Source organism: Gorilla gorilla, chromosome 9 (genome assembly GCF_029281585.2).
Source record: "Gorilla gorilla gorilla isolate KB3781 chromosome 9, NHGRI_mGorGor1-v2.1_pri, whole genome shotgun sequence".
NCBI lineage: Eukaryota > Metazoa > Chordata > Mammalia > Primates > Hominidae > Gorilla > Gorilla gorilla.
The window spans coordinates 134,250,627-134,275,445 of NC_073233.2; the positions used below are offsets into that span (position 1 = coordinate 134,250,627).

General features: G+C 50.2%; 1 protein-coding gene across 1 annotated transcript in view; it reads left to right on the top strand.

Annotated features, from left to right (window-relative positions):
• The window catches only part of DCPS (decapping enzyme, scavenger), a 42,596-nt gene extending 17,777 nt beyond the window's left edge, over positions 1-24,819 (top strand). Inside the window, exons 3-6 of the mRNA XM_031015991.3 lie at positions 10,402-10,547; positions 17,338-17,451; positions 22,373-22,483; positions 24,413-24,819. Of these exons, the coding sequence (XP_030871851.1) occupies positions 10,402-10,547; positions 17,338-17,451; positions 22,373-22,483; positions 24,413-24,679 (638 nt within the window). The 3' untranslated portion in view covers positions 24,680-24,819. The remainder of the gene's footprint in view (positions 1-10,401; positions 10,548-17,337; positions 17,452-22,372; positions 22,484-24,412) is intronic.

The window sequence follows — 24,819 nt, forward strand, 5'->3', positions numbered from 1 at the left end:
GTCCAGGAGTTGGAGATTAGCCTGGGCAACATGGGGAAACCCTGTCTCTACAAAAAATACAAAAATTAGCCAGGCATGGTGGTGCATGCCTGTCATCCCAGCTACTCAGTAGGCTCAGGCAAGGGGATCACTTGAGTCCGTTTGGCAGAAGTTGCAGTGAGCCAAGATGGCGCCACTGCACTCCATCCTGGGTGATAGTGGGACCTTGTCTCAAAAAAAAAAAAATCACACAAAGGGTGACACACCAGGTCTGGAAGAGTGGGGTCAGGGCACTGAGGTGTGGAGAGATGAGTGGATGTTTACACCTTGAGCATTTTCAGTGTTGCTGTGATCCCCCAGCCCCCATCCAGCTGCTGCCCTTTCTCATCCCCAGAATACTGTCAGCCAGGCTTATAGCTCCACATGTGCAATTGGAAGTCATTTGTGGAGAATCTGCCCAGCCCGAGGGAAAACCTAAACTCTTGAGGTTCCCTAATGCAAAAGAATAGCCTGACCACCTTAACACGAAGCTCCAGGTGACCACAGCAACACCCACAGAGCTGCCCTTCAGGAGAGAGCAGATAGGCAAGGGTGAGCAGACTCTAAATAAAGCCTCAGCTGAAAAAGAGAAGACAAGAAAAAGAAGGGAAGGAAAAGAAACTTAGAGGAGACAGAAATTGTGTGGGGAGAAGACATTTCAAGAACTATAATTAATCTCAGAGAAATTATGCTGCTATATTGAATGTATAAGAATATTATCAATAAGGAATTTTATTAAAGCTTTTGGAAATTAAAGATACAACAGAAATGGAAAATTAAAAAAATAGAAGAGTAGAAGATGAAGTTGTGAAGAAAACTTCCTTAAAAGTCGAGCACAGGAAAGACAAAAGAGATGGAAGATGGAGAAAAGATAAGAAAGTCAGACGCTGAATCCAAGAAGTTAAATATCCAAATGGGTGTTGCAGAAAGAAAAGGCAGAGAAAATGAAGAAGAAAGGTCTTTAAAGAAATAATTCAAGACAGTTTCCCAGGTCTGAAGAACATGATTTTTAAGATTGAAAGGGCTCAGCAATTACCTAGCACAATGGATGAAAATAAAACCACTTTGAGATTCATCCACACCATCAGGGCATTGGAGACAGAAGAAAACAGGTCACAAAGAACTGGGCATCATAATGATCTCAGACTCCACAACAACAGCATTCAGATCTTCTTCTTTTTATTTATTTTTATTTTTTTGAGACAGAGTCTCACTTTGTCACCCAGGCTGGAGTGCAGTGGTGCCATCTTGGCTCACTGCAACCTCTGTCTCCTGGGTTCAAGCAATTCTCCTGCCTTATTCTCTCTAGTAGCTGGAATTACAGGCGCACACCACCACGCCTGGCTCATTTTTGTATTTTTAGTAGAGACGGGGTTTCGCCATGTTGGCCAAGTTGGTCTTGAACTCCTGACCTCAGGTGATCTGCCTGCCTGAACTTCCAAAAGGGCTGGGATTACAGGTGTTAGCCACTATGCCCAGCCAGCATTCAGATTTTCTTTCTATCCTAAAATTCCTTTTTTTTTTTTTTTTGAGACTAAGTCTCGCTGTGTCGCCAGGCTGGAGTGCAGTGGCACAATCTCGGCTCACTGCAACCTCCGCCTCTGAGGTTCAAGTGATTCTCCTGCCTCAGCTTCCTGAGTAGCTGGGACTACAGGTGCGTGCCACCACGCCCAGCTAATTTTTTGTATTTTTAGTAGAGATGGGGTTTCACCATGTTGGCCAGTCTATCCTAAAATTCTTTAGCAAGAAGCAAAAAATTTTTTTTGAGACAGTGTCTCACTTTGTTGCCAGGTTGGAGTCCAGTGGTACAGTCATAGCTCATGGCAGCCTCAAACTCCCGAGTTCAAGTGATTCTCCCACTTCAGCTTCCCAAGTAGTGGCGACCAGAGGCAGGTACCACCACACGTGGCTAATTTATTATTTTTTGAAGAGATGGGGTCTTGCCATGTAGCGCAGGCTGGTCTCGAACTCCTGGGCTCAATAGATTTCCCCCCTGTTTCAGCCTCCCAAAGTGTTGGGATTACAGGCATGAGCCACCACACCCAGCCACCAAATTCCTAAGTATGACAGTAGAATAAATATATTTTCAGATGTTTCAAGTCTCAAAATATATCTTGCTTGCACCATGTCTCTGGACACAACTTGAGTTTGTGATTCACAGTTTACAAATTTGATAATTCTGTACTGTTACCAATAGTTACAAGAGAGCTTTTTAATCCTCTTATCTGGGAAACCATTTTCAAAATACAATTATTGTTTTACCTTGAGCGGTAGAAAGTTCAGCTTTAGAAACATTGTGCTTATTTCCATTGTAATGTTATATATTCAAGCTGATGCATGTATTTTTCAAAGCAGGTATACTTTAATGGTTAAAAAAAAATACACATGATGCAAAAAGTTCTTTGAACAAGTAAGGCATTCAAACAATTCTAAATGTATTAAAGTTGCATTTCTTTCTTTTCTTTTTTTTTTGAGACAGGGTCTTGCTCAGTCACCCAGGCTGGAGCGCAGTGGCACGATCACAGCTCACTGCAGCCTTGACCTTCCAGGCTCAAGCGATCCTCCCACCACCTCAGCCACCAGAGTAGCTGGGACTACAGGCATGTGCTATCACACCCAGCTAATTTTTGTATTTTTTATAGAGATAGGGTTTTGCCATGTTGCCCAGGCTGGTCTCGAACTCCTGGGCTCAGGTGATCCAAAGTGCTAGGATTATAGGCGTGAGCCACCAAACCTGACCCTAAAGTTGTTTTTTTGTTTGTTTTTTGAGATGGTGTCTTGCTCTGTTGCCCAGACTAGAGTGCAGTGGCGCCATCTCGGCTCACCGCAACCTCTACCTCCCAGGTTCAAGCGATTCTTCCCTCAGCCTCCCGAGTATCTGGGATTACAGAAGCGAGCCACCATGCCTGGCTAATTTTTTTGTGTTTTTGTAGAGATGGGGTTTCACCATATTGGCCAGGCTGGTCTTGAACTTCTGACCTCAGGTGATCCGTCCGCCTTGGCCTCCCAAAGTACTGGGATTACAGGTGTGAGCCACTGCACCCAGCCCTAAAGTTGTATTTCTACAGTTATTGTATTCACATAACAGATTGCAGTAGCAAAATTTTTTTTTAGTATAATTTTTAAATTTTATTTTTAACTGACAAATAATTGTGCATAATGATTTCTGTTTTACGCTCTGGTGGAACTTTGAATACCTATCTGCTGATCTACTTGGTAAATTATTTCAGAGAATTGAAAATATTTTCACAGTTTTCCTAACAAAAATTCCAAGAATTGAATTTATAATAATAATAGTGACACACTAAAGTTTGAGAATTACTTCTGGGGGTGGCAACCGGAAGTTCTGGGAAGACACATTGTTCATGTGCCTGTTGAGTTTTTTTTTAGACAGGGTCTCACTCTGTCCTCTAGGCAGGAGTGCAGTGGCGAGATCTCCGCTCATCACAACCTCCGTTTCCCAACTCAAGGGATCCTCCCACTTCAGCCTTCTGAGTAGCTGGGACTACGGGCATGCACCACCATGCCTAGCTAATTTTTCTGCCTTTTTTTTTTTTTGGTAAAGACGGGATCTCACTATGTTGCTCAGGCTAGTCACAAACTCATGGTCTCAAGCAATCTCCCTGCCTTGGCCTCCCAAATTGCTGGGACTATAGGCATGAGCCACTGTGCCTGGCTTGCCTGATGAGTTTAACACATAAGAGGAGATTTATGTAAACAGGGAAGTGGATTTGGGGATGAATTAGTGACATGTTTATAGAAAATTAAACAAGTGGCCAGAATTTGGGTGGAGATGCCTTCTCTGGCTGGGCACGGTGGCTCACACCTATATCCCAGAATTTTGGGAGGCTGAAGCGGGTGGATCACCTGAGGTCAGGAGTTCAAGACCAGCCTGACTAACATGGTGAAACCCTATCTCTACTAAAAATACAAAAATTAGCGGGGCATGGTGGTGGGCACCTGTAATCCCAGCTACTCACTCGGGTTGCTGAGGCACGAGAATCGCTTGAACCCAGGAGGTGGAGGTTGCAGTGAGCCAAGATCGTGCCATTGCACTCCAGCCTGGGAGACACAGTGAGACTCAGTTTCAAAAAAAGAAAAAAAATTAAACAAGTAAAAATGTAATGACTTATTCCATACACCAAAAATTATGCTGAAGAGAAGAAAATAATCACAGTAAATTTGGCAGTGAACAGCATTTACATCATCATCATAGCATCAGTGTTGAATACTGATTTATCAAAAATTGTGGTAAAGTTGTACTGTGAGGTTGAGGGTTAGGAAGTATCTGTGTATATGTGTGTGTTTGTGCATGTGTGTGCATTTGGTGAAGGGATGGTAAAAAGAGATAAATTCTTATCTTCCTTAATGAGAAGTCAGTAAGTAATAGTAGAAGTTAAAAGTCAAGTAGGAACAAGATATAAAAATATAATTTAGAATTCTGGAAGTATATAACCAAAGAGGTGGCCAGAAGTGTTGAAAGTGGTGCCTTTGAAGGAGTTGGAAATTGGGAGCAGGGAGGAGCAGAAAAGTGTTTTTGAAAACAAGCTTCATTTGACTCTTTGACATATATGCAAGTACAATTTGAATTAAAAAGACAAACACAATGTTAAAAAGCATGACAGGGGAACTCGGTAAGGAGTGTCGGAGGTGCTCTTAATATATTGTGAACATTTTCCAGGGATAGATTTTTGAGGGTTTATGGTTATCCCAGGCTGTGTTTGGAGAATGCCAGCAGGAAGGCCAGGCGCGGTGGCTCACACCTGTAATCCCAGCACTTTGGGAGGCCGAGGTGGGTGGATTACGAGATCACGAGATCGAGGCCATCCTGGCCAACTTGGTGAAACCCCGTCTCTACTAAAAATACAAGTATTAGCCGGGCGTGGTGGCATGGGCCTGTAATCCTAGCTACTGGGGACGCTGAGGCAGGAGAATCGCTTAAACCCAGGAGGCGGAGGTCGCAGTGAGCCAAGATCGCACCACTGCACTCCAGCCTGGTGACAGAGCAAGACTCCATCTCAAAAAATAAATAAATAAATAAATAAATAAATAAATAAATAAATAATGAGAATCCCAGCAGGAGGGTGGGACTGGGGAGTTGGTCAGTTCTCTGGCTACCAGGAAGAGCTCTGGGCAGGGGCGTTGCCAGGTATCACTAATCCTGAGCAGGCGGTGCCCTCAGTCCACTTGCCAGACAGCGTGTGGCAGGGAGAGCCTGGCAAGGCCACCGGGCCTCATCTGCTGACCTGCTGTGGGCAGTTGGGGCTGCCGGTGTGGGGCCCTGCCCTGAGCACCACACGGGGCTGTGGGCCCTTGGGGGCCACTCCAGGCCCTGGGCCTCAGTTTCCTCATATGTAAAATGCAATCATAATAATACCCATTCATGTTGGTCATGAGGAGTAAATGAGTTCATTTTTGCGTGTCGGGCTTAGAATAGTGTTATAGGGCTGAGGTTCCGAAAGGTATTGATACCTTAAAAAAAATTTTCCTACTAAAAAAAATTCCAATCCTGCAGAAAAGTTGTAAGAATAGTACAAAGAACTCCCTTATAAAAGGACTTCACGGCCGGGCGCAGTGGCTCATGCCTGTAATCCCAGCACTTTGGGAGGCCAAGGCAGGTGGATCACGAGGTCAGGAGATCGAGACCATCCTGGCTAACACGGTGAAACCCTGTCTGTACTAAAAATACAAAAAATTAGCCAGGCGTGGTGGCAGGCGCCTGTAGTCCCAGTTACTCAGGAGGCTGAGGCAGGAGAATGGCATGAGCCCGGGAGGCGGAGCTTGCAGTGAGCCGAGATCGCCACTGCACTCCAGCCTGGGCGACAGAGAGAGACTCTGTCTCAAAAAAATAAAATAAAATAAAATAAAATAAAAGGACTTCACCTGTTAACATTTGCCACATTGGCTTTTTTTGTCTCCACATATACATAGAATAATGATAACGATGGATATAAAAAAGGGTAAAATAATTAATTTCAGGAGATTTCCCATTCGTATGAGACTTCTGTGACATACAGTCCATAGTTAAGTTGTGCCAGTTGCTTCAGTGCAGGGCGCCCCTCCCCGGATCCCAACCCCGGATCTAATCCAATCCCTTCAGTCCCGTCTCTTTAGTCTCCCTTCATCTGGAGCAATTCCTCAGCCTTCTTTGTCCTTCCTAACTTTGACATTTTTGTAGTGTTATAAAGCCGCTAGTTTTGTTGAATGCCCCTGGATTTTGGTTTGCTGATATTTCCTCATGACTGGACTCAGGTTATGCGTTTTTGGCCAGAATTCCACATGATCAGGAGGCACATGATGTCGGCGTGCCCAGCAGGGGTGACGGTGACGCCCATGGCCTGGCCGAGGTGGTAGCCTTTTGCTGCTGTAAAGCGACTCGTGTTCCCTTTGTAATTAATAAGTAATCTACGGGAGATATTTTTGAGACTGTGCCTGTGTATCCTGTTTCCCAACGTGTTTTCACCTGATGGTTTGATTGTTCATTGAGCATTGACTCCTGACCAAACTCCTCCTGAAGTTCAGCTGCAGGTCAACATCTTGACGGGCATTGAGGTAAACACCAGCGTTCGTTGTTTTTTTGGCTGCCATCGTAAACCTTAGCATTAGGAAATACATTGATTTGTATCAAAGAGGTTGTATTTCATTTGGGACAAAAATGCTCTTCCTGGGTTTAAGTCGAAAAGGCCAGATTCATTGATTCATTTGTTCACTAAGTATTTACTGAGTGCTTACTGTATGCCAGGCACTATTCCAGGTGCTGGGGACAAATTGTTTTCTTCCGGAAGCCGCATAGTAGTTGGGGAGTCAGACAGTCAATCCACATGCTGCTGTGAGGGGGTGAGAAGTGAAGAGGAAGCAAGCTGGTGGAGGAGACAGAGGACCCCGAGGTTAGGGCTGCTGTTTTACCAGAGCTGACCGAGCCTGAGGAGCTGGCCTCAGAGCAGAGGCCTGCATGAAGCAAGGAGCAGCGTGGCTCGTTGGGTAGGAGGGTCAGCTCGGCCGTGGGAGCGGCCAGTGCACGGCCCGGAGAGGAGCCCATGGCTGACGCGAGTTAGTGGGTCAGTGGGGAGCCGGCGTGGCTGGAGCAGAGGCCCCAAGCGGGAGAGGGGCAGTGCATGAAGGTGGAAAGAGGGCCAGGGCGAGGTGACCAACAGCCTCGTAGTCCACGGCAGGAGGCACGGGAGCTGTGGAGCAGGGGACAGTTTGAGGGTGGCAGCCCCCACGTCAGTGTGGCCCTGACTGAGGCTTTCGGTGGAGATCTGAGGGAAGCCAGGCCCCTTAGGAGTGAGTGCTGTAGGGGGACGTGGGGAGCTCTGAGAGTCCTGCAGTCAGGTTCCCATCCCTGCAGGCGCACCTCAGGAAAGGCAGGAGGATGGCAGGAAGTGAGCAGTTGGAAAATAAGCGCCTGTGGATGCTCTTGCTGCTGAGGGGAGGCGGGAGGGGCTGGCTGGGTGAGACGCCAGTTTCCCTGCACCCTGGGTGGCTGGGGCAGGTCTCCCACAGGCCTCGGCAGACCAGGGCATGCTCACAGGCCGGGTGGCTTTCTGATCTGGAGCAGCTGGGAGCCCGGCTGGGTGACCCTGCCCGCAGAACCCGGCTGCTCTCCAGCGCCCGCTCTGCCTCTGTGCCCTGCCCATCTCGCCCCCACTGTCAGGGAGCTCCACTGCCCAACCCAGGCAACTGAGGCAACAGTGGAGAGAATCCAAGCTAGCCTAGGGGGAGCGCTTTTCTCCATGTGAGGCACTTCCTGAATCTTTCCTTCTACTGACTTGTTTAATTCTCCCAACAGCCCTGGAAGGTAGGTGCTGTTATTGTTACCCCAGATTGTAGAAGTCAGGAAACTGAAGCCACAGACAGGGTCAGTCACTAGCCTGAGTTTATGCAGCTAATAAGTGCAGAGCCAGGACCTGCACCCAGGCTGACTGGCTCCAAAATCTCTGTTCTCATCCACCAAGCTCCACTGCAGATGTATGGATTTCCCTCAGGTCCACTGCAAGGGCCAAGGTGGTGCTGTTCAGTCTACTTCAAGCAGTCTCCCGCCTCTTGAGATCTTGGTGTGCCTGACCTCTGACCTCTGGCCCATGACCCATGACGCTGAGCTGTTAGAGAACAGAGTGAGAAGCAAGAAAGAGTTTTTTGCTGCTCCTCAGAGAGTTGTGAGGAGGGCTTCATGCCCCCTTTTCAGAGTCAGATCTGGGGATTCCCAGGATTGGGTGACATTTATTTAGCAACTCCAGTGATCCAGCTGACATGTTCTATTGAATGTAAACAACTCTGTGAAGCAGATTTGATGACCACCCTTTAATAGGTGAGGAAGCCAAGGCTCTAAGACGTTAAGCCCCATGCCAAAGGGTACACAGCCAGTATGGAGAGTCATGTGGCCAGCCTGGGGCCAGCGTCCATGTCTTCCCACTGTGCTGCTGTGCCCCACAGAGCTGAGGGCCTGGGATGTTTGATGGGACAGAAGCCACGTGCCTGGTATGTCATCTCTGTGCATCCCCACTGGGACTTGGAAGTAGAAATTGGAAGTAGTCTGTGGTGTTGCAGGAGCGCTGGCTTTAGGGTGAGACGGCCTCAGTTCTAGGTTCGCCTCTGCCACATTTTACAGTGTGATACTGGAGGACTCTTTTGAGTCCCAGCCCACCCTCTTCACTGATGTATGAAAGCGGGGTTAAAACCACCTATGACCTCAGACCAAATATGAAAGTATAGGTTGATAGTTCTTAGCCGGGTTTTGCGGTGTGTGAGTGAGTATGAGGACTTCGTGGTGGTGAAATGTGCCCGCTGGGTTTTCAGCTCTCTCGGGTTTCCCTGGGAGAGCCTATCCGAACCCAGATTAAGAAAGTCAGAGGGAACCATGGGTCTTTTGAGAAAGATCCAAGCTGATTTGGAAATACCCCTAAGATCTATGTTAAAACACTATGTATACATGTTAGAGTAATGATGACAATTGTACCAGATGTTTTTAAAAATAAGGGAAAGGACTTAACCAAAACCAGGTGGTTTTGGACCAGGAAGCTAGCCTAGAGTCTGTTTAGGAAAACTGCAAGACATCCTTCTAGTTTAAAACTGTGCTTCTCACCTGGGGACAGTTTTTCCTTTCAGGGGACACATTTGGCAATGTCTGGAGACATTTTGGGTTGTCACAACTTGGGGAGGGTGCTACTAACATCCCAATAGAGGCCAGGGATGCAGCTGAACATCCTTCAATGTACAGGACAGCCCCTGCAACAGAATTATCCAGGCCAAAATGTCAGTGGTGCTGAGATTGAGAAACCCTGGATTAAACATCACAGCACTTATGTGGTGTTTACTGTGTGCCAGACATTGTTCTAAGAACTTCACAGGTAATTGACTTGTTTAATCCTCCCAGCCTTATGACACAGGAGCTTTTACTATCCTCATTTGGCAGATGAAGAAGTAGGGGCACCAAGAGGTTAAACAGCTGAACCGTGCTCTCGGGTGGGGCCAAGGTCCCATTCAGAATAAAATAAGGAGCAGGCAGAGCCAGGACTTGAACTCAGTCTGGCTCCAGAGTCTGTGCCTGGAACCACTGCGCTCTGCTGCACTGCCCGTCATTAAGGGGACTACTGGGCTTTAAACCATATATATATATATATGTTTTTATATATATATATGTTTATATATATATGTTTATATATATATATGTTTATATATATATGTTTATATATATATATATATATATATTTTTTTTTTTTTTTTTTTTTTGAGATGGAGTTTCACTCTTGTTGCCCAGGCAGGAGTGCAATGGTGCAATCTGGGCTCACTGCAACCTCTGCCTCCCAGGTTCAAGTGGTTCTCCCGCCTCAGCCTCCTGAGTAGCTGGGATTACAGGCATGTGCCACCACGCCCGGTTAATTTTGTATTTTTAGTAGAGACGGGGTTTCTCCACGTTGGTCAGGCTGGTCTCGAACTCCTGACCTCAGGTGATCCGCCTGCCTCGGCCTCCCAAAGTGCTGGGATTACAGGCGTGAGGCACTGCGCCCAGCCTTTAAGCCATATTTTCAGCTTTGGGTCCAGAAAGCCATATACCTAGAAATTTGGTATGTGAGAAGAGTTAGAGACCTCTCATTCCTGTGCCTGGAAGATGGAGCAGGAAGGGCTGGGGTTCACCTGATGAGGGGCCCAGTGACCCACAGGTAAGAAGAACCTTGTGTTTTCCAGATTCTGAGTGTGGCTCAGCTCGTGAATGCCGTGGCACAAGGCACTCTGTGGGAGTAGATCTGGGGTGCATGATCCTTTTGGATTTTGGCTTCCCTCAGGGAATCAAAGCCAGGGTGGGAGTTCTCTCCTCACCGTGGTGCCTGTGGCATAGAGAGTGGGCATTGCTTCCCTGTCACGGGCTGTGCTGTGTCATTGCAGATGTAAAGACGACCGTGGTTTACCCTGCCACAGAGAAACACCTGCAGAAGTACCTGCGCCAGGACCTCCGCCTGATCCGAGAGACGGGAGATGACTACAGGAACATTACTTTACCCCACCTGGAGTCCCAGAGCCTCAGCATCCAGGTGACTGGCTGCGTGTGTCAGACGCAGAGCACTGCTCCCGTGGCTGGTGCCTCCTCTTACGAGTGTCTATTGGGGTCATATTAGTGGCCAGGCGCTGTGCTGGGCGAGGGGATGGGGGTACAGTAGAGAGCATGGCGGACAGAATCCCCGCCTCGTGCAGCTTACATCCCATGCACAGTCACACGGTGTGTGACCATACACAGATATCTCAGGATCTATGTGCTCTGTGAGATAATGAGGGCTGCAGAGAGAAATAGACAAGGTAAGTGGGACCAGAAGGCCTGGGGCGGGCAATTGCCATTTTATATCACATGGCGAGAGAAGGCTTTGGGGGTCGGGGAACTGATGCTGGTCTTGGTCCCACCTGATGTGCTTGGGCATGCCATGGAGGCTCTCTGGGGACCTCAAAGCAATCCAGTCCTTTGGAAGAATGTGTGTCTGCTCTGCAGTAGCCTTGATCCAGCCTTGGGATGACTGTGCCATTGCTTTGGGTCCACGAATGGGTAAAAGGCTGATGTTGAGTTAGTCCCACCCTGTCCAGACTCTTATTCCTGGTTTCACCTGCGGCAAACCGGCCTGCAGGATCTCAGTCTCAGAGGAAAAAACTCTTCCCTCACCGACTCCCCCTTGCATTCGTCCAAAAGAAGGCAGGACCCCATTGGCCCCGGGGATTTGGTGCAGGGACTCCATTCACAAGCTGGCAGTCGTCTGGCCAGGCCAGATGCAAGGCCATTTAGCTCCAAGATCCTGACTCCTCCCTGGGCCTAGGCCCAGCGCCAACTGGATCCTCTGCCTGGAACTGGCCCCATGTGAGTACTCAGAGTTAAATATGATTTATGCTTATTGATGAGTCAGTTTCTTGCCCACTCACTGACTCTGACACTGTGCCTTGTCTTTATCACTCACCCTTGTTCTCTTTGAGCATTTCTCACTTTTCTCCCCAAGATTCAGGTCACTGTGGTGGAGGGTGTTGTGATGTGAGGAACTCACAGCCACTCCTCCCTGGCCCAGAAGAAGGGAGGGTGCGCTGTGTGTGTGGGCACTGCAAGGTGAATTGTAGTTGACAGGAATAAGGAAAGGGAGGCTGATGGGGCCTGCAGGAATGACGTTTCCTTGGGAGACCTGTGTGCCGCCAGCCCCCTACCCCAGCCTGGTTCAGCCCTGGTCTCCGTGGGCAGCAGTTTGCGTGGGGTGCATCTGGCTCAAGCTGACTTGTTTTTTGTTGTTGTTGTTGTTGTTGTTTGTTTGTTTGTTTTTAAAGTCCCAGCACTTGTTCTGTTTTCCAAGTGAAAAGGAACCATGTCTCCACCTTCTTAGAGTTTCTGCTGTTCAGGGTCCTAGGGAATCTCCTGGAACAGTTGTTCTGTTGTGCTGGTTGTGCAGACCTGAGATTCAAGTAAGGAAGCCCTGATGTGGTTGGTGTGAGTAGCTAGGATTACAGGTGCTTGCCACCATGCCTGGCTAATTTTTTGTATTTTTAGTAGAGATGGGGTTTTGCTATGTTGCTCAGGCTAGCCTCAAACTCCTGAGCTTAGGCAGTCCGCCTGTCTTGGCCTCCCAAAGTGCTAGGATTACAGGTGTGAGCCACCGTGCCTGGCCATGTATATTCCTTATTATATACCATTATGCAGTTCCATTCGGAGAAGAGCACAATGAAAACTCCACTACTCTTCCAACTCCTGACTGACGAGAGCCGTTCATGTATTCCTTCTTGGCTATTTCTAGTTTACAAGCACTCAGCTTAACTGGCAACACTCATTATGTTTACTGAGTACCTACTGTGGACCTGGTCCTATGCCAGGCTTTGGAGAGTCACCAAGATGAAGAAACCTAGACAGGATCTTCACAGTCTAACAGGGAAGATAGACTTGTAAACGGGCAATTGTGACAATGGGATAAGCACTCTGATGCCTAGACGAACTACCGTGGTGATGCAGAGGGACAGTGACCAGTGCAGACAGTTGGGACTTCACAGGGAGAGGATCCTCCCCTTGGGTCTTACAGGACAAATAGAAGTTTACCAGGTGCACAAGGGGAGGGAGGAGCAAGTCCAGAGGCACACACAGCTGGAATCATCCGATGCTTTGGGGGAGCTGCAAGGAGTTTGGTGTGACTGGGGCTTGGGCTGCTGGAGGGTCAGAGGAGACAGCACTGAGATGGTAGGCAGGGGCGAGGCGGAGGCACGTGGACTTTGTCCAGGGGGCCAGGAGTTCCTGAACCTTGCTTACCATCAGGATTGCCTGGGGGTTTTCATAAATAACGAGCAGAGAGCACTATTCCATATCTGCTGAATCTCACCCTTCAGGGAGTGGAGCTGGGAATTCTCTCTCTCTCTCTCTCTCTCTCTCTCTCTCTCTCTCTCTCTCTCTCTCTCATATTTCTGACAACCATCAGATGTGAGAACAGTTGCCATAGGCAGTGAGGGTGCCCTAAACGGTTTTAAGCATGTGGATAATATGGCCCGATTTGCAGAATTAATTGGTGGAGTGGGGGTGAGCATAGAACAGGAAGACTGGGAAAAACCAGTATGGGCCTGAACCAAGGTAGGGACAGTGGGGAAGGATTCTGGAGCAATTTAAGAGGTAGGTCTTCACAGGGCTGGATGGGGCTTAGCAACTGGTTGACGTGGAGAGGGGAGGGAAGAGGTTGGGTAATGAGTGGATAGAAGGATAATTCATGACCCAGTATAGGGGACAGAAACAGAAGAGTGGGTTTGCATGGAAGACAGTGAGTTCAGTTTGGAATTTATTGAGCACTTACTATGTATAGTGCCAAGAACTGCTCTAAGCATTTATGTGCATCACACCTCATTTATTTATTTATTTATTATTTATTTATTTTTGAGATGGAGTTTCACTCTTGTTGCCCAAGCTGGAGTGCAATGGTGTGATCTCGGCTCACTGCAACCTTCTCCTGCCAAGTTCAAGTGATTCTCCTGTCTCACCCTCCCAAGTAGCTGGGATTACAGGCGCCCGCCACTACGCTGGGCTAATTTTTGTATTTTTAGTAGAGATGGAGTTTCACCATGTTGGCCAGGCTGGTCTCAAACTCCTGACCTCAAGTGACCTGCCCACCTTGGCCTCCCAAAGTGCTGGGATTACAGGTGTGAGCCACTGCACCCAGTCTCACACCTCATTTATTCTTCACAGCAGCCCTTTTGGAGACAGGTCTCAAAGCCAGGCAGTCTGGTCCCAGTATCTGTGCCCTAAGCCAGAGATACTATTTGGCTCCTTAGATGTGAGGTGCTTATAACTTCCCAGTAAAAACTGCAGTGGGATGTCTGGATCTGGAGCCTTTGAGATCATCTAGTTACAAATGTCTGTTTGTGAGTCATCCAGCTAGACTTCAACCTCAGCCTGGTGTTTGGATTCTCAGTCTGTCATCTAAGAGCAGCGTGACATTGTCCTTAATTTCGGAGCCCTGGTTTCCTTGTCTGAAAAATGTAACTAACGGCTCCTCCCTCCTGGATGTTGTGGAAATTGAGAGAGGTGCCATATATCATGTGCCTGCTATTGTTTCCAGCACAGAATGATGCCAGGTTGGCAGCCACCATTCTCTACTCCAGGTAACTGTTCAGAGGGACAGGCACAGCAATGTGCAGAGCTAAGACACCTGGGAGACATGGCCAGGCCACACATGGCTGGAGGGGAAGTGCAAGGCAGCAGGCAGAAGCAGAGAGCAGGAGGTGATGAGGAAGGAGCAAGATGTCTCACGGGAGGTCAAGGCGGGAGAGAGGGTACCGAGGGAGCTGCCAATGTCACCTACTGCAAAGAAGTCCAGCCAGGTGAGTTGCAGAAAGCTGATGGCATCACCCTCTGCCCAGTTTATCGGCAGGGCTGGCCAAGTTCTTGGGTGTGGTTTCAGATAGTGGCACTCCCCATTACATAGCTCTCTGTGTTTGTGTGAATTTTGTTCTTTCATTCTCCTCTTTCTTATCTGGGCCCCTGGCCTGGAGGCTTCCCGTGGATACAGCTCCCTGCCACTGTCCCAGAGGCCTCTCCCAGGAGACAGGATGTACCTTGGCCCAGAGTGCAGGCTCAGGAGCCAGATACACATGGTTGGAATTGGCTGACCCAGCGTGAACTTCCTTGCACTTGCATTCTTCTTACCTGTAAAATGGGGACAATGTCCAGGCGCGGTGGCTTATGCCTGTAATCCCAGCACTTTGGGCCAAGGTGGGCAGATCACTTGAGGTCAGGAGTTTGAGACCAGCCTGGCCAACATGGCGAAACCCATCTCTACTAAAAATACAAAAATTAGCTGGGTGTGGTGGCACACGCCTATAATCCCAGCTTCTTGGGAGGCTGAGGCGGGAGAATCACTTGAACCTGGGAGGTGGAGGTTGCAGTGAGCTGAGATCATGCCATTGCACTCCAGCCAAGAGTGAAACTCCGTCTCAGAAAAAACAAAAAACAAAAACAAACAAAAAAACCTGTCTCTACTAAAAATATAAAAATTAGTCGGGTGTGGTGGTGGGCACCTATAATCCCAGCTACTGAGGCAAGAGAATCGCTTGAACCTGGGAGGCAGAGGTTGCAGTGAGCCGAAATCACGCCACTGCACTCTGGTCTGGGCGAAAGAGCAAGACTCCATCTCAAAAAAAAAAAAAAAAAAAAAAGGCGACAATGATAGCAGCCACCTCTCAGGGTTGCTGTGATGCTGAGAGCAGTGCCAGGCAGAGTGCAGCTGCTCTCACAGTCATCACTCCTTCCTGCAGTCACTCGTCCTCCAGCCCTGCTCTTATTTCCTTTCTCACCATCTCCTTTGCTCTCACCGCCTTTCCCTCTTTTCCTGTCCCCAGTCAGTTTTGTAGCCTCTGGCATACCATCCCACCACCTTTGCCACTTTGGGGGCCTCCCTTATACTGGCTGTGCTAGGTGCTTTCATGTGCATGTTCTCTGAAAACCTTCACCACCTTTATGTAGATATCATCAGCCCCATTTTACAAAGGAGGCATCAGTCGCTCACCCAGTGACAGCTGGGAGATGAAACCAGGTCTCCTTGGCTCAGAACCTGCTCACTCTCGCTCTTATACCAGTCACAGGCAGATGCCCCTTTTCTGTGAATCAGGGACGGGCCGTGGGGAGGCCTGCTTATGGGGTGCGTTGGGGCTCTCTGTAGGGAATGCCGTCTCCCTCCCTCCCTTGTATTTCCGCTGGCTTCTTCCTCTGGCATCACATTCCCAGGAGATTTCAGGTCAGAGAGGAAATGCCTCTGTGGATGTGCTGGCCATGCATTGCTCTGGCCCCGGCACTGCATGAGGAAGCGGCTGCCGGGTGTCCTCCAGACCCCTCCCAGGAAGGGGCCTCATTCAGTTTCTTGGGAACTGCCTGTCTTTTGTTGTGAATGGACCACACTGTGACCGGCCTGTGGGTCTTGTCGGGGGTTTGGGGCCTTGTGAGGGGTTTGGGGCCCTCTGAGCTGAAATGCTTCCTGTGGGTAGAGAGTTGCAGGAGACCTCGAGGCCCAGCTGCCCTCTCCCCCAGTCCATCCCAGCTGAGAGGTGAGGATGCAGTGCAGTGTGTTCAGCCCTCCAGGCTCAAGGTGTGAGGTTGTGCGGACCCTAAGGCAATCCCCGTGCCTCTAGCCTTCGGTGATGCTGCCTGTCCAGCACTTCTGGGAGTGGAAGGAGGACCGTGGATGGCTGCCTGGTAGTGTCGGTTCCCTGGCCTCCCCATCCCACCTCATGTCCATGGCTCCTTCTCCTACATCAGTGAGCTCGGAGACCATTCTGACTGTGAGGAGGAAGGGGCAGTAGTATGTCCTCAGCCACTCCCCTCTCTGGTTTCCTAGCAGGTCTGTCCCCCAGATGTAGGGCAGAGTTCACTGTCCTGCATGAGTTCATGTTTGCAAAGGGCCCTGAGAGCTGGGGGAAGTAGAGAAGAGCTGGGGGTACTGGGGTTTGAGGCCTGTGAGCTCAGGGGCCTTCTCAGCCCAACCTCCTGCAGCCTCCTAACCTCAGACAGGCCTCCAGGACCATCTCTGTAAAGTAATGTCCTTGGGTCAACACAGGCCTGGGAAAGGTCCTCTGCAGACTGTTGACAGCAGCTGATCCAAGGGTGACACAAGGGCTGGGAGCCCTGGGTAGCCCTGAAAGTTCTTGGTGAGGTCACTGTCTCTGTGTCTCTACATAGCTTTCGTTTCTGCTTTGCCATGCGGGGCCTGTGTCAGCAGAGACTGCTGATAAACCGGCATCTGCAGCGGCTCCAGGAGGGCAGAGGTGCTGAGCCCACTGCTGATGAGAATCCCAGCGCGGCGGGAAACCTGCACACATGAGCTGCTAGAGGCAAAGGCTCTCACTGCCCTGGTGGGTAGCTGGCCCCTCCACAGAAGGAAACCGCGGTGCCCTCAGCCTCCTACCTCTCTTTGTCCCATAGTCCTGAATAGAGTGAAATAGGATCCATGGAGGCAGCTCTTCCCCTGAGTCCTGTGAGCGGTGGAGGGGGTCACTGCTATAGAGGGCAGACACAGCCTGGGTCTGTGAGGCCTCCGCAGAGCATGTGCACTATGCTGACCAGGAAGAGCCTGGCCCCATCCAAGCTGCAGAGACCCTTGTGATGACTCATGGCTGAGTGCCAGCTGGAGTGGGAAGGGGGAAGTCCCTTCTGGACCCCTAAGAACAGATGCTTGGGGACAGGGCAGCCCAGATGTAGATCCTCTGAGCGTGGCGGCCTTTTATGGCTTGGTCCTGTCTCCTGGAGAGGCCAGGGAATGCACCGAACTCAGTTTGGGGTATCTCTCAAGGGGTGATGAGTGGATTTGTGAACCATCTCTCTCCCCCTCCTTTCAGTGGGTGTATAACATTCTCGACAAGAAGGCTGAAGCAGACCGGATTGTTTTCGAGAACCCAGATCCCTCTGATGGTTTTGTCCTCATCCCTGACCTCAAGTGGAACCAACAGCAGGTAAAGGTTTCTGGCTGGAATGTCCTGGTCTCTGGCCACCCTGCTGTAAGTGCTGGTCCTTCTGACTGCCCTCTTTCTCACGCTGGCCTGTCTCTAAGCACATTATAATTAACCAACAAGGGTTGGCCTGAGCTCTCTGTGGGGACTGGGCGGATACCTGTCATACATAAGTGCTTTTGCTTTAATCGGTCAGCTTAAAGCCCTTTCTGGCTGTCCTCCCACCCAAGAGGTAAAATGGGGTGATGTTTGTGCCCATGACTACATAGGCCATTCCTTACCAGCCAAGTGGTCTGGGCAGCCACCTGTGCTTCCACCCGCATCTGGAGCCCTCAGGTGGGGTGTTTCCATTTTCTCCATTCCCCTTGACACCAGCAGATCCAGGCAGGCCCGTGTTCTGAAGCACTGGCAGGCAGGAACTATGGTGACCAACCCAAGGCATCTCCTCCTCAGCCCGAGCTGTGGAGTAGCTTAGTCCAGACTTCCACTCGGGCCCCTCGGCCCCGTGCCCTGCCTCCAAGCACCTCTGCTTCTCCTACTTTCCTAAGGAGCAGGTTTGGGAGGAGCCGTCCTCCCTCACAGGTATCCCTTTCCAGTTCCCTATGGTCTTCTGTCTCTCCCAGACCAGCCCACCACCAGAGTTATCACTTACCACCACCTCTTTTATACCTGAGAGTATCAGAAGCTTTTATACCCTGACAGGGTCAGAAACAGGCAGAGCCACTGTGTTGCAGAGAGTGCTGTTCTTAACACAGACTGGAACCTGGCTGTGCTCAGCCTGCAGCAGAAGAAGGGCCTGGATAAGGCCGAGGTAGGCAGGCAGGCATGGGCGCTGGGACCAGACAGACATATTCTCTCCTGCACTTTCACCTGTGGAGTAATCCAGGCTCAGATGTGCCGTTCTGCTTTCGGTGGGCCCGTCTAGTTTCTGTACCCGTCAAAGGCTGGAGAGACTCTTGTAGAGAAGGTGCCTTGGAGTGAGCCTTGTCTGCCCCTCCGCGGGCTCGCTCCCTGTGCTTTCCCAGTTGTGGCTGCCCATGACGCCTTCAGTTTTGACGTGGGATAAAGGGGTGGGATTTTGGCTCAGGGTTACACAGGCAAGTGAGCATAATTCGTCTCTTGACAAGAGGCTTGTGGGAATTCCCAAATGTGACCCAAGGGGTGGGAAAGAATTTGAAGGGATTTTCCGAAGTTGCAGCATTGATCGATGATTTCCTAGAGCCAAGTAAGTTCAAAGAAGAGGGCTCTCCTTGTGTGGGGCGCTGCAGCGAGAGGCTAAGGGGACGCTTGCATCCATTCTGCCCTTCCCTGCAGCTTCTCTCTGCCTGTGCCACCTTCAGGCCTTGAAGGAGGGAGCCAGGACTGGCTCTGTAGGCATTTGAAGAGGTAGGACCTGGTGGTCCCTTGTCTCAAACTGAGTGGTGGCTCTGCAAACCCCCATCTGTCTTGTGGGGCTGCCCTGCACCTAGAGATCCGGGGTCAGAGCCTGGGTCACAGGAGGCGGGGCCCACCATTAATGAGAATCCCAGCAGGGCCATGGAGGTGTGGGGTAGGAGGAGGACCTTCTGCCACACCAGACTCTTGAAGACTGAAGAGCTTGCCAGGGGATCGCAGTCTTAAGGTCATGGAGGGACAACAATAGACTTGTCTGTCTTTATTCCAGAAGCCCTGAATGCATTTGAGCCCACGGCAGAGAAGAGAAATCTGCCGTCCTTCTGACCCCAGTGCCTCCAGGCTCTGCTTCAGCTGCCAGTGGAACCTCCCTTTTTCTGTCCCCTTTAAGATAGGAAAGACTTTAGGAGCTGCACTCTGGCTGCCAGCCACAGGGCTGGAATTACTTGTCCTCAAGGGTCATGAAAGGGCCAGCTTAAACGTCACACTTTGCTTCATAGCGATGCAGGTGTGGTCCTTCTTAACCTTTGCTTAATTCTTTTTTTTTTTTCTGAGACAGAGTCTCACTCTGTTGCCCAGGCTGGAGTGTAGTGGTGTGATCTCAGCTCACTGCAACCTCCACCTCCTGGATTCAAGCATTTCTCGTGCCTCAGCAACCCAAGTAGCTGGGACAACAGGCGTGAGCCACCGCGCCCGACCTTAATTCTTACTTGACTTTTGATGATGCTGTATTTTAGCGTCTCAAATCTTTGACTTGTGACAGCACTGAATTGGTAGCTCTCTTTGAATTAGGCAATGTATCCAGCAGGAAGATAGGCCATGCCTGGGCTTCTATCCTTTGTCTTTGGGACAGGGAAGGGCTGGGGATAGGGAGGCACCCTGGTGTTTGTTTTGAGGAGCTTTCCTAGCCACCTTGAATCTCCTCCTGCCACTGGTCCTGGAAGTTACTGTCTCCAAACTGATGGCCCTGAATTAAAGAGATAATCCATTTTTTCATCCATTCAACATGTATTTATCAGGTGCCTGTTTGCTAGAGACTGTGCCTCCTTAGAGGTTATAACATCCCTTCTTCTGTTCTCTTAAAGGATCACCTGTGTGTTCTTTTTTTTATTTGTTTATTTTCTTGTAGGTTTAGTTCATGCATGTGGCAAAAATGCACACAGTACAGAGGATATTCAGTGAAAGTATGCTCCCTCACCCCACAGCCCTTCCTTTCCCTTCCCCAAAACAACTATTGTTGCTATTTCTTTGTCTCTGGTAACCTTTCTATATTGGGTATATAAACATATATGTACATGTATATATGGATACACATGCATTTTCAGTTCACATGATTTAAGTTCTTTGGTCTAAAGTTCTCAGACCAGGCAACTCTTCCTTTGAGTCACCCCAGAGGTTAAGAGTTGGCTCTCCAAAGCTCCAGCAATTCTCTTTCTTCCTGCCAGGAAACTATTACTTTGATTTTACTGTCTTAACTTGTAAAAAGAGACTGACGATGTCTATCTGTCTTCCCAGAGTGACTGATGGGCCACCTTCTGGGGTGCCAGCCTGAGGCCCTTTCCTGCCCCTGGGCTAGCTTTTTTCAGATCACTTCTCTGAGCGAGGAGGCCCTTTGGCTGCCAGCAGGAAATTTTGGGTCATGTCTAATATCAAAGAATGGATTATTTTCCCTCCCTTACCGAGCCTGTGAACTGACACCCAACACCATGGGCTGACACCCAGCACCAGGCTCCATGCCCTATTCTGTGCCAGTGGAGCAGAGAGTTGCGAGTTAGCGTCATGTTTGTGATTTGTCAGCAGACATCATCTAAACAAATGTTACTATTATTTGGGAGTTCGGTGACAGTGACACATAGAACAGCTGAAAACATACACCTTCACCACCACGTGCACACGTGCGCGCACACACAAATTCAAGTTCAAGCAATTTTGTTTCTGGGCTTCTCTTTGGACTCCTAAGTCCAAAGTGAGAGAGTACATTTCTTGGCCACAGGCCATGAGAGAGTACACAGGGGACTTGGGGCAGACTGAGGCCTGGTGCATGTAGCTCAGCTACACGTGGAGCTTCCTGTGGGCTCATCTGCAGAAGGTCTAAGGCAGAGAACACAGATTCTTAGAACTCTGGCAGGAAAGAATGTTCATGGCATGTAAAGACCATGGCATAGTTGGATATCAGCCAGTCATATAGAAAAGCCCATCCTGAATTTTCAATTTGAGGCCCCAGGAAATGTGGTTGGGTGAGTCATGGTCCTCAAATTATCTCCACAAGGAATCTGGTAGCTCAGACTGCAGGGCAGGGCACTGCTGGGTTCTCCCCGTGCCTGGCCCCACAGAGCCTTGATGTCTGGGGCCTTCCAGGCGCATGGATGGAATTACCAGGCAAGGCCAGGGTTTAGGTGAGCAGGGTGGGTTTTCTCAGCAAGAGGAAGAGTTCATTTGCTCTCTGGTACAAGATCTTGACTTTGATTCTTTGTACTGTTGTGACCTCCAGGTTTTCAGCCAGGGTGTGCTCAGGGAGGACAGCAGGAAGGTATCCTGTGCGATAGGGGAAGAGAGAAACAAGCTAACTGCCCTGGTGTTGTGTGTGCTGCTGAGCTGGCCCTTGGCTCCCTTCTCAGCCTTCAAACCCCACTCCACCCCTTCATGCGCCTTGACTCCAAACAAATCAAGTTGCTTCCTCTCCCCTTCCGTATACATTCTATGCCCTATACATTTGTACCCTATACATTCTTGCCTCCGAGCCTTTGCTCTGTTTCCTCTACCTGAATACCCTTTCTCCAAATTCTACCTTTTTTCTAGACCTGATCCTCTGCCTTCTCTTCCAGGAGGCCTTCCTGGGTTCATCCAGGTAGCTAGAGTCTTTCCTTCCTCCTGCACTGGGATTATTTTGTCTTACAGTAGAGCTACTTGCATACATGCGATAAGACTGTAAACTCTCGGAGGGAGAGAGTTGCCCTTGCTCTTTCTTGAACCTCCTGGCTCCCTGCCCCGACAGCTCTGGGGAGTGAGTATATAGAACTCTCTGCTGGGCGCGGTGGCTCACGCCTGTAATCCCAGCACTTTGGGAGGCCAAGGCAGGCGGATCATGAGGTCAGGAGTTTGAGACCAGCCTGGCCAATATGGTGAAACCCCATCTCTACTAAAAATACAAAGAGCATGGTGGCACGCACCTGTAGTCCCAGCTACTTGGGAGGCTGAGGCAGAAGAATCGCTTGAAGCCAGGAGGCGGAGGTTGCAGTGAGCCAAGATTGCGCCACTGCACTCCAGCCTGGGCAACAGAGCGAGACTCTGTCAAAAAAAAAAAAAAAAAAAAAAACTCTCACATGGTATTCTCTAGCAAGAAGCGTACACAGTAGGCCTGCTCCTTAAGACCATCCCACACGCCCAGGGTATGCAGATGCCCTGCAGGGTTTCTCCTGGCACTGTAGGCCTCAGGGGTGGGTGCTTCCTGGCTTATGTGAGAACTCCAGGGTTGGCAGCCTCCCCAGGTCTGTTCCCTGCTGAGCCTGGTCTCCCCTTGCTCTCTACGCAGCTCGATGACTTGTACTTGATCGCTATCTGCCATCGCCGGGGCATCAGATCCCTACGTGACCTTACTCCGGAGCACCTGCCGCTGCTCAGGAACATCCTCCACCAGGGGCAGGTGAGTGGCTTCACCAAACCACGTGGAAGCTCAGAGAAATTAGACTCAGGTTCCAGTGTGTTCCTGGGCCCCTTTCCTCACCCTTCCCAGAGTCCATCTTGGAGAGACTTCTCTCTGGATGCCAGTCTTGGGGACCCCATTAGGCTCTTGAGGTTGAAGAGCAGGGCTCTTTGTCCCTGGTCCTGCCACCTTTCCTCACCCTCACACGCCTTCCTCGGCTTTTCTCCATCTGGGATGCACTTCCACCCCTCACCCCATAGACTCTGGTCCTTAAGTCCTGGCCCCTCCTACTCCAGGATCACCTGTGTCTCTCATGACAACCATGACAACCACATCATGCCAGAGTTTCTTGGGAGTATGGGCACATGACTTCGATATGTGTGTACACGTGTGTCTCCTTGTCTAGATTGAAGACAGGCTGAATTCTGTAGCACCTGGTGTTCTGGGATACTTTCTCTCTGGGATATTTGTTGAATTGAATGAAATTATCGGGGCTCTAAACAGAGCCCAGGAGCACGGGGAGATGGGGGAAGAGTGTCTAGAATCTTGGGTGTGGTCCTGGCCTGACATTTGGACCCTAACCAGCTGAGTGGCCTGGGGCAGATCACTTCACCTTCCTGAACCACATTATCTAGATGGATCCCTTCTAAATCCACCATCCTAAGGGGCTGGGTCTCAGTCTTTTTTCCACTCTGAAATGTGATGATCTGCCTAACACGCCAGAGCTAGCAGTCACAACGATGCCCAGCCAGGAGAGAGGTTTGCCCCTTTTTGACCAGTGATGCTTCGAGGTGTTAATGCAGACCTGGAGGCAAGGCTCTGCCCACACCCAGCTTCCCCTGCTGCTGGGCCCCGACCTATCTTCCCTCCTGCTCACCCACGGCACCACCCCTCGGCTGCCTTTATCTTTGTGGGGTGACTTGTTCAGATCCTGAAGCAGTCTCTGGATATTACAAATGGCAGAGAATGGTGTCTTTCTCTTGGGGAGATGCCAGGCCAACACTTTGACCTGCCCTAGCAGCTCAGACAGCTCCACCCTGGCAGACAGACCTCACTTACTCCAGGAAGCCCCTCGGGTGCCTTGGCCCTGGTCTCGCCCTGCTGCAGGGATTCCTGGGGTGAGCTCCAAATGCAGAACACAGTTCTGGGGTATATACTGAGCCCACTGAGGCCCTAGTCCTTTTCTCTTCACCTCTGACCACCTCAGGGATTTGCCCACAATGGAGGTGAGAGTCTCCGCTTAATTCTATGCCTCACAGCCTCCTGAAGGTGGAGGTTGGTAGAAAAAGACCCAGCCCTGAGCAAGGTGGAGGTGGGCAAAGGGAGCCAGGACCAAAGTCAATGCTTTCCTCTTCTGCAAGGAGCCCGCTGAGACTTCGCCAGGTCTGTGTGGGAGCAGCCCCTCCCACACCCCTTCCACAGTCCCTGCTCTTTCACCAAGTTCTCAGCATAGCCCCATCCCCAACTTCATTGTTTCCAAGCTCCACCCTGTCCTATGCTAAAAGAGAGAATGAGGCTTCCTCCCATCCACTTCATGACTGATGAAATGCTTCTAAATCATGAAAGTCCCCATAGTCTCGGGAATCTGGGGCCTGTCTGTAGACAATGGGCCTTCCAAGATTCCCAGCAGCAACTGTTTGAGGAAGCCAGTGTTTTTTCCACGTTGGGGTGGGGAATGCTGATTGAGGCCGCTCCCCACTTCTTTTGGGAGAGTCTCAGCTTTGTTGCTGTCACCTGCACTTGTGGATTTCCTAGACTAGAAGACAGAGGAAGCTGAAGCAGACAGCAGGTAGAGAGCTGTTTGTAGGGTTTTTATGAGCTGTCCCAGGCCAACCCAGGATTCAGATGGGAGGAGGGTCTAGGTGGGGACATGGCGCCGGGCCTCAGGCAGCATGGTGACTCCTGACCTGCCTGCCCCTGTCTCATCAGGAGGCCATCCTGCAGCGCTACCGGATGAAGGGAGACCATCTGCGAGTATACCTGCACTACCTGCCCTCCTACTACCACCTGCATGTGCACTTCACCGCCCTGGGCTTCGAGGCCCCCGGCTCAGGCGTGGAGCGGGCCCACCTGCTGGCTGAGGTGATCGAGAACCTGGAGTGTGACCCTAGGCACTACCAGCAGCGCACGCTCACCTTCGCCCTCAGGGCTGACGACCCCCTGCTCAAGCTCTTGCAGGAGGCTCAGCAAAGCTGAATTAACTCAGGCAGAAGAGCACAGATGTGTGGGATTGGGGGAGGAGTGGGGACAAGATTTTTTATCTCCAAGTGAATTTTCTAAAAATGTATTTTGTACCGGCTTATTCCTAGTATTGAATAAACTAGCGGGCTCACTCA